Source organism: Chlorocebus sabaeus, chromosome 15, assembly GCF_047675955.1.
Source record: "Chlorocebus sabaeus isolate Y175 chromosome 15, mChlSab1.0.hap1, whole genome shotgun sequence".
NCBI classification, from domain to species: Eukaryota; Metazoa; Chordata; class Mammalia; order Primates; family Cercopithecidae; genus Chlorocebus; species Chlorocebus sabaeus.
This window is the reverse complement of record NC_132918.1, coordinates 61,147,468-61,160,398: the sequence shown is the minus strand read 5'-3', so window position 1 is coordinate 61,160,398 and position 12,931 is coordinate 61,147,468. Positions and strand designations below refer to the sequence as shown.

The 12,931-nt window shown below is 38.8% G+C and overlaps 2 protein-coding genes across 17 annotated transcripts in view; one reads left to right on the top strand and one right to left on the bottom strand.

Annotated features, from left to right (window-relative positions):
* The window catches only part of ANKRD28 (ankyrin repeat domain 28), a 188,130-nt gene extending 178,582 nt beyond the window's left edge, over positions 1 to 9,548 (top strand). For all 16 annotated transcript variants that reach the window (XM_038002901.2, XM_008009212.3, XM_008009218.3 and 13 more), the window contains 4 exons: positions 127 to 209; positions 1,109 to 1,191; positions 2,152 to 2,243; positions 7,604 to 9,548. In XM_038002901.2, coding sequence (XP_037858829.1) covers positions 127 to 209; positions 1,109 to 1,191; positions 2,152 to 2,243; positions 7,604 to 7,890 — 545 coding nt within the window. In that variant the 3' untranslated portion in view covers positions 7,891 to 9,548. The remainder of the gene's footprint in view (positions 1 to 126; positions 210 to 1,108; positions 1,192 to 2,151; positions 2,244 to 7,603) is intronic.
* Positions 356 to 788, bottom strand: LOC103241722 (small ribosomal subunit protein eS26). Its single transcript, XM_008009226.3, has one exon. The coding sequence runs from the start codon at positions 764 to 766 to the stop codon at positions 419 to 421; it is 348 nt and encodes a 115-aa protein (XP_008007417.2). The 5' UTR covers positions 767 to 788; the 3' UTR covers positions 356 to 418.
* Positions 9,549 to 12,931: the final 3,383 nt, after the last annotated feature.

Sequence of the window (12,931 nt, the reverse complement as noted above, 5' to 3'; positions counted from 1 at the left end):
TTCTTGTACTTAAGTTTTTGTGAGAGGGACTTTTTTGCTTTGTATCTTCGTTTCTCTACAGTGAGTTATTGGTAATCTAAGAAACATGTTCATAAACATAAGAATTGATGCACTTTTTCCTCCCAGAGATGCTGGTTAGCAGTGCTAGTGCAGAACTGACTTTACAAGATAACAGTAAAAATACTGCCCTCCATTTGGCTTGTAGCAAGGTATGTATACATTCTAAGAACGTGTTTTCATTGTTAACAGTGGCATTATAAGTTTTTTGACTTCACTAAAATGAACAGAACTCAGGACCAAACCTCTCTAATGATCACTGGTATTAGATTTCTTTTTTTTTTTTTTTTTGTTTAAGTACAATTTCCATTTTATTTTTCTCCAGAGAATAGTCTGTCTCAGTCTTTAAGGACTCAGCTCCTTACATGGGTTTTGGTGGGGGACGTGGGGCAGCACCCGCAGGTCTAAATCGGGGAGGGGGTGTTCGGTCCTTGCGGGCTTCACGAGATCGATTCCTGACTACTTTGCTGTGAATTGCACAACTCACACAGTAATGCAGCTTCACATACAGCTTGGGAAGCACATAGGCATCAAAGAGGCTCGCTTCAGAAATGTCCCTGACCGCTGTGGCCTCCACTATGTTTCGAATGACGAATTTCTTAATGGCCTTGTCCTTGGGCACGCATCGGGCACAGTTAGTGCAGCGAATAGGCTGCACATGGCCGCGGCCCTTTTTGGCACGACCGTTGTTCCTTCTTTTCTTTGTCATTTTGGACGTACGGACCGAAGAAGAGCGGTATTAGATTTCTTGAACAAAATTATTGACTTATAAGGCACCATGGCGTATCAAAGTGTCCAGTAAGCCAAATAAGTTTTGGAACACAAGCCTAAGTATAATTATCCTCTTTCCTTAATCTTAATTTTGTCCTCTTCTCCTACCCTCACTCCCAAGATGTGTTTGGGCAAATATTAAGATACTAGCCAGGAAAATTCATGGCATATGAATGGTGTTGTACATATTATATGAACTAGGGTTGCAGATTGTTGAGTGTATAAATGTACCTTGAATGGTACCCAAGTTTTTATAACTTATCTGCCACAATTTTTGTAGGGTCATGAAACTAGTGCCTTGTTAATACTGGAAAAGATAACAGATAGAAACCTCATCAATGCAACCAACGCAGCCTTGCAAACGTGAGTACTGTCAGTATCTAGTATAAACTTTGTGACCTATAATTATAAAAATGATAAATGGATTTTTTTAAACATATGACTGTTGGAATAGGTTTCATTAGTCATAGAAGTAATTTTAATAGTTTACAACTGTCAAAACTCATTTCTAAAATGATAACAACTAAAAGGCATATTATTTAAAATGCTTTTGAACTGAAACTTCATTACAACATTGACAATAATGTATTTTGTTCTTAATCCACCTACCTAATTTTCTGAAGGAAAGTAGTACTATTTTGTATATTTTATGGAAATCAACTAATAATATGTTACTTGAAACTAACAATAAATGAGGTAAGAAGCTTTATGTGTGTCTGTAAGCAAATAAAGTTCCTGAAAGAATCAGACTTTTTAATAATGTGAGCAGCCAACCTCCAGATTGACTGACAGAAATCTTACATCAGTGTCTCTCATTGTCCTTTACTACTCCATTTTGAGGTTTAGTAAAGATAAAAATCTTAGAATATTGTTGCCCATTCTGGGATTAGTCAGATCCCTTGAAAGTCCAAAAATTAGTCATGATGCTTGTAAGCTGTTTTCAAAACCTATTAGAATTTATGCTACTGCAGTTTACAGTTTTTAATATATAGTCTATGTCTTTACCAGCCTCATTCCTTAACAATGGAGGAATGCAATTTCAATGGTAAAATTATTTTAAACATTGAGTCTGAGAAGAAAAGTAACAAAAGGATTGGGTGAAGGTAGGGACCTGTTGATGGGATCTATGGCTGAGCTTGATGTCGAGCTACACGTTGACAAGGTGTGACAGTGCATTACACGGAGGTTCTGCTCTCCCTGCCCCCATCTTTGTTATTAGGACTAGGTGCCTCAAGTTTGTACCTCTTGGTTTTCACAAGTTGACAAAAATGCTCTTTGACAGCCAGGTGTGTATATGTACATGTATCATGTTTTTTCCCCTAGACCTCTGCATGTTGCTGCCCGAAATGGGCTAACAATGGTGGTTCAGGAACTTTTGGGAAAAGGAGCAAGTGTGCTTGCAGTAGATGAAAATGGTAAGTTGGTTATATATTGTCTTCCCTTAACCTAGAGCTTTTATCTTTTGATGATCCATATTTGAAGAGAAATAAACTTGGATATTTTTTATTAGTCAAAGAGGAGAGCTAAAGTTAATAATGATAGTAGTTTGCAGCAAAGGAATAAGGGCAAAAGAAATAGGAAAAGTTTTCTAACAGATGTACTTCTGAATTCCTGTATCATCTGTTATAGCAAAGTTAGTATTTACTGTTTATACTTGCCACTTTCTGTTGTTTTAGTAGCCAAAGATTTTGTTCTTTCAGCAAATATTATTAAGATCCTAATTAAGTGCTATATTCTTATTTAAAGTCAGTGCTTCTACTCATGCACTAGATCCTGTCCCCTTTTGCCTACTTCATAATGTCACTGACAGTTCTCTTTTATGTCCTGCGGTAACAATTTTTCGCTCTCTTCCTGTATTATTATTCAGTATATAAACACTAGTTCCCTCATCTTTAAAAAACAATTTATAAATCTCACTACTCTTGCCAGCTGCTGCCATATTTCTGTGTTCCCCTTTGCAGCAAAACTATTATCTTGCTGTCCCCAGTTATTCACCTCTCATTCTTTCATTCTTTTGTTGTTGTTGTTGTGTTGTTTTTTGTTTTTGAGACGGAGTCTACCTCTGTTGCCCAGGCTGAAGTGCAGTGGCGTGATCTCAGCTTACTGCAACCTCCGCCTCCTGGTTTCAAGCGATTCTCAAGCCTCAGCCTCCCCGGGTAGCTGGGATTACAGGCACCCGCCACTATGCCTGGCTAAATTTTGTATTTTTAGTAGAGACGGGGTTTCACCATGTTGGCCAGGCTGGTCTCACACTCCTGACTTCAGGTGATCCTCCCACCTCAGCTTCCCAAAGTGCTGGGATTACAGGTGTGAGCCACAGTGTCCGGCCTCATTCTTCCATTCTCTCTTAATTTCCCTGTAGTCAGGCCTTCTCCCCTCACCCCTACACATAACAAAACTATTCTCATCAAAACCACCTATGACTTCTACTATGTTAACTACTACTTAGCTCTCATTTTACTTGATAGATCAGCTTTTGACATAACTGATTACTTATTTCCTTTGATAAATTTTATTTACTCTGGTTTTTGAACCCCACACTTCCTTGGTTTTCCTTCCACATTACTAGTTATTCTTTCTTAATTTCTTTTACAAAATTTCTCCCTCTTCTCCTTCTGGGACTCAATCCTTCATTCTTTTTGCTTTCTCTGTCTACATTGACTCCCTAGTGCTCTCATCAATTCCTTTAGTTTTAAATACTACCTATATGCTGAGAATTCCCAGATTTATATCTCCAACCCAGACTTCTCACAGTCTCTGTATATCCACGTGCCTAATTGACATATCCATGTAGATATCTGATAAACAGCTTAAACCTAGAAAGTCCAGAACTGAACGGTTGATCCTTTTCCACTCCCCTTGCCAGACCTACTCTCCCCACAACATCATGATCTCCACTGAAGACAATTCTTATTCTTATAATTGCTCAGGTCAAAACCCCTAGAGTCATCCTTGATTCCTCTCACTCATACCCAGTGTATAGTCCATCAGCATACACTATTGACTCCACCTCTAAAGCAGATTTAAAATATGCCCACTTTTTTATTTATTGCTACCAGCCTGTCCTGGATCCTTTTAAAGTATATGAGAACATGTTACTCTTGAATTTCGGTTCGGTTTGGTTTTGTATTGTTTTGTTTTGTAAAGAGACAGGGTCTCACTCTGTTGCCCAGACTGGAGTACAGTGGTAGATCATAGCTGATTGTAACCTTGAACTCCTGGGCTCAAGAGAACCTCTCACCTCAGCCTCCCAAGTAGCTAGCACTACAAGTATGCACCACCATGCCCAGCTAATTTATTTTTTGTGGTGATAGACTCTCACTATATTGTCCAGGCTGGTCTTGAACTCCTGGCCTCAAGCAATCCCCCCACCTCGGCCTCCCAGAGTGCTCTACCTGGCCCCATTCATAGCTCTTAAAATGACTTTACTAGGCCCTATATGATGTGTCCTCCACCTCGTCACCTTTCTGATACTGTTTCCTAGTCTTCTCCTTTCTCTACTTGATTCTGCAATGCCAGCCCCTCCACAGCAGGGTTATACATGCATTGTGATCTTCATTCTGACTGTTTACTCTGCCTGAACACTCTGTCTCCAAACATCCCATGACTAAATCTGTCACCTGTTTCAAATCTTAGCTCCAGTTTCATCTTCTCAATGAAGCATATTCTAACTACTCTGTACTACAACTTGCTAGATACTCCTACCACAGCATTCTCAGTCCTTGTTAACCTGCTTCACTCTTTCCTCTTTTTTTACATAAAGCTTTTAACATATTGTATATAATGTACTTTTTTATTATGTTGATTGTGTGTCTTCCCCACTAAAGTGAATGTAAGCTCCACAAGAACAGTGAAATCTTTATCAATTGCATTCACTGATATATTCTTAGTGTTCTGAATAGTGCCTGAGCAAGTGGAGGCTCAGTGAATATTTGCTGCACGAGTGAATATTTGCTGCTTGAGTGATTATGCCAAGCACCGTACTAACTTCTGAGGATACAGTGTAAAATAAGACATAGTCTACTCCCTTGGAGGTAAGAGTGTAAACAGGCTATTAATGATGCACTTAAAATAGTTTAATTGGAATAAGCATAGAATGCTATGAGAGTACTTAAGAGGGTCTTCAAATCCTTTCTTGCAGGATCAGAGAAGGCATCCCAAAAAATGTGACCGCTAAGCCAAAATCCAAAGGATAAGGAGAAAGTGGGGAAGGAACTTTCTAAGCAAAGAGAGTGGCATGTTAAGAGATATAACTGGCCGGGCACAGTGACCCACGCCTGTGATCCCAGCACTTTGGGAGGCCAAGGCGGGTGGATCAGCTGAGGTCAGGAGTTTGAGACCAGCCCCGCCAACATGGCGAAACCCCGTCTCTACTAAAACTACAAAAATTAACCAGGTGTGGTGGCACGTACCTGTAATCCCAGCTACTTGGGAGGCTGAGGCAGGAGAATCGCTTGAACCCAGGAGGCAGAGGTTGCAGTGTGCCGAGATCACGCCACTGTACTCTAGCCTGGGTGACAGAGCGAGACTTTGTTTCAAAAAATAACCCCCATGCAGAGGAGAGAAGCCTATTTTTAGTCATATTCTGACTAGAAAACACACATGAAACATGCTTCTTTCCCCACCCCCACTATCTTCCAAGGCATCCTGGCCTATGTAATGGGTTGTTCTGCCTGCCAGCAGCAGCAACAATAGCAGCAGGCACCTTTAGAAGAACCCTTGAAAGAAATGTGGGCAGTGAAGCACTCCCCTAGCTACTTTGGACAAATAAAATTTAATTAAAAGTACAGACAGCCTTCAGCCACTGGTGCCAAACTTGGAAGGACATCAGTTGTTCTCTGACCCTTGACAAAATGGGAACTTTACAAAGGGGGAAAAAAATTACTTTTTGTGACTGGGCACAGTGGCTTCCTACTGTAATCACAGCATTTTGGGAGGCAGAGGCAGGAAGATCAGTTAAAGCCAGCAGTTTGAGACCAGCCTGGGCAACAAAGCGAGACCCGTATCTACAAAAAAATTTTTTTAATTAGCCAGGCATGGCATGTGCCTATAGTCCCAGCTACTCAGGAGACTGAGGTGGGAGATCACTTGAGCCCAGAGGTTGAGGGTGCAGTGAGCATGATCATCACACTGCACTCCAGCCTGGGTGACAGAACAAGACCCTGTCTCAAAAAAAAAAAAAAAAAATCCTTTCTTTATCAAGGCTAATATAGCATAGATGAAAATATGTGGGAGACTGGAAGCAACCAGATGCCCAATAGTTGAAATGTGTAACTAAACCATAGTGTAATCGCACAATGAAATACTGTATAACAATGAAAATGAACCAACTACAGTTACATATAATATTGATAAATCTCACATAATGCTACACAAAAAAGCCAGATATGAAATAATACATACTATATGATTCCATTTATATTAAGTTTTTTAAAAACTCAAAACTAAACTGTAGGCTGGATAAAGTGGCTCACATCTGTAATCCCAGCATTTGGGAGGCTGAGACAGGCAGATCACTTGAGGCCAGAAGTTTGAGACCAGCCTAGCCGACATAGTGAAACCCCATCTGTACTAAAAATATAAAAAATTAGCTGGGTGTGGTGGCACACACCTGTAATCCCAGCTACTCTGGAGGCTGAGGCAGGTGAATCACTTGAACCTGGGAGGTAGAGGTTGCAGTGAGCCAAGTTTGTACACTGCACTCCAGCCTGGGTGACCGAGTAAGACTCTGTCTCAAAAAAAAAAAAAAAAAACGGCTATAGTGTTTATGACTCCAAGTTGAAAGCAAGGAAATTACTATCCCATAAGCCAGGATAGTAGTTACCATTGTGGAAGGAGAAAGGTATAATGATTGGGTAGAGGATATATGGAGGCTTCTGGTATGCTGGTAGTGTTCTCTTTCTTAACCTGTGTGGTGGTTATACAAATGTATGTTTTGTGATAAACTATTAAAGTTCCATGTGGTATAATTGAAGCCTGGCATCACACTATTCTCACTTTTCTCCCACTCCATCCTCAAGACTGAGTCTTGTACCAACTGAGGTACCAAATGTTTCCTCCTTGGTTTGCTGTGTTGACACTTTGTGGTAACTTATGACTAAGGTCAGTTGTCTTCTGCTTAAAAAAGATTACTTACAAAGGAAATACTTGTTTTGATTTAGTAGTTTTTAAAGTTCTTCTGTTTAGTTTGTCTACTGTTTTTCTTCAAGAGACTATGAACCCAAGAGAAAAGTTAAATTGACAACCAAGTGTCATTCGTTCAACACCTATCTTCTGAGCACCTGCCCTGTGGCAGATCCATGAAGTTATACACATTTAGATTTCTTAGCGTCAAAAAGCTTCCTTACATAACTACAAATTAAATTTTTTTATTTTTTCTTATCTTGACACTGATAAAACTACAAATTAACATTAAATCTCTGCTTTCCATCCTGAAAGAAGATTCACTGATCTGTGGTGTTTTTCTTATTCTAGCCCAGTTTCTTCTGTGAATTCAGATGGATACGGATAAGTTGTGAGATCTTGGGGAAGTCATTCTTCTCAGGGCCTGTTTCCTCTTCTGTTGTCTAGTCTAACGTCTCCTTCCACCCTAGGTTTCTATGGCTATTCTTTTTCTACTTAATAGAAACTTGCAAATCATGCTGGTTACAGCAGTTTATTATAAGCTACGTAATGTAAAATATGTCTAAAGTTGAAGTACTTTAGGCTTATTTCCTTATCTTTGCTGAAATATATCTCAGGATGCTTAATTTTTTAATTTTATCTTTAATTCTAGGCTATACCCCAGCTTTGGCCTGTGCTCCCAATAAGGATGTGGCTGATTGCCTGGCTCTCATTTTGGCCACCATGATGCCTGTCTCATCAAGTAGTCCTTTATCATCCTTGACATTCAATGCCATTAACCGTTATACCAACACCTCAAAAACAGTCAGCTTTGAAGCTTTGCCCATCATGAGGAATGAACCTAGCTCCTATTGCAGTTTCAATAACATTGGCGGGGAACAGGAGTACTTATACACTGACGTGGATGAGCTCAACGACTCCGATTCTGAGACCTACTGAGAGGCTGAGGAGGAGGGAGTTCTCACAGTAAAGCTTCAAACTGTGCTTTTTCAGGAAAAAGGCACTTTGATATTCACGTAGAAATTCAACCTAAGAGGAAAGATCGCACAGTGAGCCAATGTTAAGAGATGTGATGACATTAGGAGGAAGAGTTTTAAAGGCAAGTTTTACAAAAGGAACTTCTAGAATCTTGAAATAGACTTGACTGAGGAAAACACGTTGATGTCAGAGTTCTTTGTGGAATTGTTTAATTTGGTTTTGCAGTGCCAGGAATAATTGGGGACACTGTGCACTCTAACCTGCTTACACAAGCAACACTATTGTAACAGAAGAAATAAAGACACTAGATTTAAATTTTATCAATAAAATTACAACTAAATTTAAAGGCAATAAAAGTTTGGTACAGTAGGCATTATGTGCACAGCAAATTGCAAAAGGACCAAATAACTGAAAGTTTTTTCTAATAAAATGCCATTTTGTGGAAACTGGAGTAGATGAAATGAAACATTACCTAAACCAAACTGCAATATTTCTGGAAATGAAGCTGAGATTTGGTTTTAAATGTTGAGTTGTTTTTTTTTTTTTAAAGAAAATATCTGAAAGCCTTCCAATGCTGTATTAAACCATGAGAGAAAGCAGATGTATTTTTACATTTTTTTCTTTTACATAAATATTTCAAATTTCCAATTTTTATACTATTAGAATTAAAAACCAGCTGACTGGGTGCAATACGGGTGAAAATACTTGTGACATAGACATTGAGATGGATTGGGGTCAGGCTGTTGCCCTGTTTTGAATGGTTTGGGTTTAAAATAGTACTATTTTTGTTTAAAAATGTAAAGAATTTCCTAAAAAAAAAAATTCATGAAATCGAAAAGTAGATTATTTCACCCTATTGCAGCTAAGTGGTTCTGGGGCATGGAGTCTTCAACCTCTCTACTTTGAATGGCACACCTTAGTCGCTTAGGTTACTTTTGTGTCCCCACCTTGGGTTGGGGGATTTTTTATGTTTATTCTGATCTATGAGTTTTGAAAAAGTGAATAATCAAAAGGAAAATACTTCCTTGTTGTTCATAAATTAAACATCACTAAGTCTCTTGGAAGGCATTTCTGTATTGGGCAAGATTTAAAATACTAAAGCCTTAGGTCCTATTCATATTTAAAGTAGCATGTTTGTAACCTGTTACTATTTGGAGAGAGAAGCAGTTGCCTGCCAAATTGAAGACTACTTTCAAATAGCAAAAGAGAGAGAGAAGGCTGGTATTTCAGCTTTAAATAAATATTTGTGTGGTTCTGCTTTTACTGTAACTGTCACTTTCCCAGTGAAAATGATTTCATAAACATTGAGGGTCTTACAGGTATGGGTAAAGTTCTATAAATTGCAACAAAATGATACCCAATTTCATTTTATCCTTTTTGTATTGTGAAACTGGAAACTTTATGACATTGTAAATTATCAGCTGGTTTTTCTGAATATAAAGTGTGAAAACACAGAACAGTATTTTGATCTATTTGATAATTTTGTGGGTTTTTTGAAGAATTAATGAGCATGTACATAGAAATAGTGACTGCTTGAATACTGTATTTACTTGCACTCTTTCAGTACATCAAGATTCCTGTATATTTTAGAGTATAATAAAACACAGATGTGAGTTGTATTTAATGAATAATGTATTTGTATCTGTGCATATTATCTACAAATCTATAAAGTTTCTAGGGCATTGACTACTAGATTTTAAGCATTTTTTCTAAAATATTTACAGAAATTATAAGTCTAATCCCCCATCTTTTCTTTATAATATAAAGAAGTCATAATGAACCCTTCCTAATTATTAGTAGTAGGAAGGTGAATATGCATTTTAATGGCAGTGGACTACATTTTCTATTGTACCTTTTGAAAAAAAAAAGAAAAAAGAAAATTCAAGCAGATTCTAAAAGTATACATATGTGTGCTTTCTCTTTCCTTTTAGGAATTCTCTTCTGAATTCCCTGAGGGAATTTTCTAGAATCTCAGAATTGAAAGAGACCTGAGGTTCATCCACTCTCTAACCTCTTAACAAATGCAGGAGTCCCTTCTACAAGGGTGATCTTTCCACCTTGAACACTTCCAAGTGACTCTACCTCACCAAGCAGTCCATTCAGTTGTTGAGCAGCTCTAACTGTTAGAAAGGTCTTCCTTAGATGGAGTTGAAGCCTCCCTCCCGGTAACTTCTGTCTTTGGGCCCGGGTCTGTCCTCCAAGAGAACCCTGAAAATGTTGGAAGGATGAATCTCGCACATTCTGCCATGTCTTCTCTTTTACAGGCCGTTTGACTTCTCTGCTGAAGTGATTTCCAGAAGGACTCATTTGACACACTATTAGATTTACCACATCTAATGAAATCCAAGGTGTGGCTATAAAGTGACAAGCTGTTTTTAATTTATCACATATACCAGAACTTCTATCGTGCATCACTTATATGTAAATGATGCTGTTACCAAAATCATTAAGGTAGTTCTTGTGAATGCCACCCCACTAAGAAAACTATTTCATTACTTTTGTAATCCATCTGTGAGAGTCTGCCCCCCAGCTTAACCACTTCCTTTGGTCTGCACCCAATGAAAGGAAACCCCAAAGTACTGTCTCAAATGGTATTTGAACTACACCAGTATTGTTGGAATAAGTACATGAACTACTTGAATGAATGAACACAGTGCCGTAGAAATTTCCTTTATGGTTACACCTTGTATATCTAAAGCATTCAGGCCCTGTTCTGTAGTGTTTCTTATCCTCACACAGAGTAGAAAAGCCTGTTTGCTTTCTTTAACTTATGCATAAAAGATGACACCTGAAATATCTGATGTGTATTATAATACCAGCTTCTGCTCTAGAACTACTTTGGGTGAAATGGTGGTAATAGCAAATGACCTCCTTTAACAAGACACTCATCTCAAACAGTGCCATTTAGTTCAGGAGATCTTGAAGTGTAGCTGTAAATTTTGGGGTTAATTTGGCTTATATTGGACCTTTTAAAAGAAATAAAGTTTTTTAATGCAATAAATCAAGTGTCTGTCTCTTTTACATGCAAACTTCTTTTCCCTTAAACTGTCTAGCATTGAATTGACAAGTTTTTTTTTTCCTTTTTTAATTAAAAAAAAAATGACTTTTTAGCAAAGCTGATTTAGACTTTACATGAACCTACCTATATGGGATTTTCAAATATATTTATTCAACAAATATTGCTTGCCTGCTGTATACTTGGCAGTAGGAATGGGCAGAAAACCAAGAAATTGTGATCTTGTCTTTTAGGAGCTTACAATTAATTTCATTGTGGAAAGGTATAAGTAGAAAGTAATAAAAGTGTAATTGAGGTAGAGATGAATTGATAAGAGGTACAGATTAAGATCACATTGGGAGGGAAGATCAGAACAGGCATCATGGAAGACTAGGTCCGGACATTGAGAATCAGATTTGAACAGATGGAGAAGGGGGCAAATGATACCCTGTGTGAAAAGAACAAAATCAGCAGTTCTTTAAATAGTTGGTGGAGTTGGCAGAGGGGCGCTTTGGGATAGAGTAGATATTGGCACTTAGCAATCCTGAGCGTAGAAAGATGATGAAAATATACAAAAGAGCTAATTGGAAACATGTACAAGATTAGATAATAGAAGTGAGAACAAATGGATATAAATAGGTGATGAGAGGAACAGGTGAAGAGGGCTTTAATAACCTTTCTTAAAATGGTCTTTATGCAGGTAATAATAGAAAATGCCTATGCAGCATTTATCATGTACCGGGCAAGGTTGTAAGTACTTGAAATAAATTATCTCTTAATCCACACAACTGTTCCATGTGGTAGGTACTATTTATAGCACCATTTAACAGATGAGGAAAGAGAGGGAGATGAAGTAGTGTTGGCCCAAGGTCACCTGGCTGGTAATTTGTGAAGCCTAGATTCAAATCCAGGCAGTCATGTCTATGGTCAGTGCTCTTAACCCCCTAATGACTGCTGACATGCAATCTGGTCTTTATTGAAATTGTTGATTTTGAAGTTGAGACACACACTGAACACTTAATTATGTAAGTTCTCAGTTTTATTCTCCTGGATTGCTATTTTTAGAAGAAGCACGTAAATCTGACTGCAACAGGTGTTTATTGAACACCTGCTATGTGCCAGGAACTGTGCTAGGCTCTTGGCATACAGCAGTAAAGGGGGAGGTAACATAGTTTGACCTCAGGAGTGGATCCTAAAAGAATGATGTCTACTTAATGTTTCAGATGCTGTTGCCACCTAACCACCCCAAATCTCAGTTGCTTAAAGTAATCATTCTTATTCATGCCTCTGCAGATTGGCTGACATCAGCTTGTGTGGGTGACTGCTTCAAGCTGGGTCTCTGGCTGGGCTTTACTACCTGCTGTGAGTTGTGTTTCCACCTGCTCCATCTATGTTCATCCTTGGGCCTGGGCTAAAATACAAAAGTTATACAGAAGTTTCCACATTGATGGTAGAAGCATAAGAAGGCAAGCCCAACCACACAAGTATGGTTTGTGCCTTCTGCGTGCGTCACATCTGCCAACACTCCACTGGCCATAACAATCATGTGGCCAACCCCTACCTCAGTGGGATGGGGCAGTGTTCTCTGCCATTTTGGGGAGGATAGTTTGGGTTCCATTTCCACAGTCAGGCCAAAATGATGTCAACCGATTTGTTGCTGTTTTCAGCTTTTCCATGGCTATGCTTGGTAGCCTTTCCTTTATTCCTGTTCCTTCCCTTTTTGTGGTACCGTTAGAGTGTGAGTAGTCCAGATATAAAACTGGGCAGCAGACATGTACTTTGAGTTGGAAAGTTCTTGCTTGGCAGTGCTGCTGATTGGTTGGTTGTTGGATCTGCTCTTTTCCAAAGGTAGAAAACCGACCTCTTCCCTACCTCAGCCTCCAGAAGAATGTAGCACCAGCCCCCTTCTCTGGTGTGTTGCTGTATTCATCCCTTTCAAAGCACAACCTAATCTGAAACAAGATAGGAAAGCTTGGCTAGTGACTACTCTGAAGATGAAAAATGCTG

What these genes read in the sequence shown, in the direction of transcription:
- LOC103241722 (XM_008009226.3), bottom strand. Translation starts at nt 766, where the DNA reads ATGACAAAGAAAAGAAGGAACAACGGTCGTGCCAAAAAGGGCCGCGGC.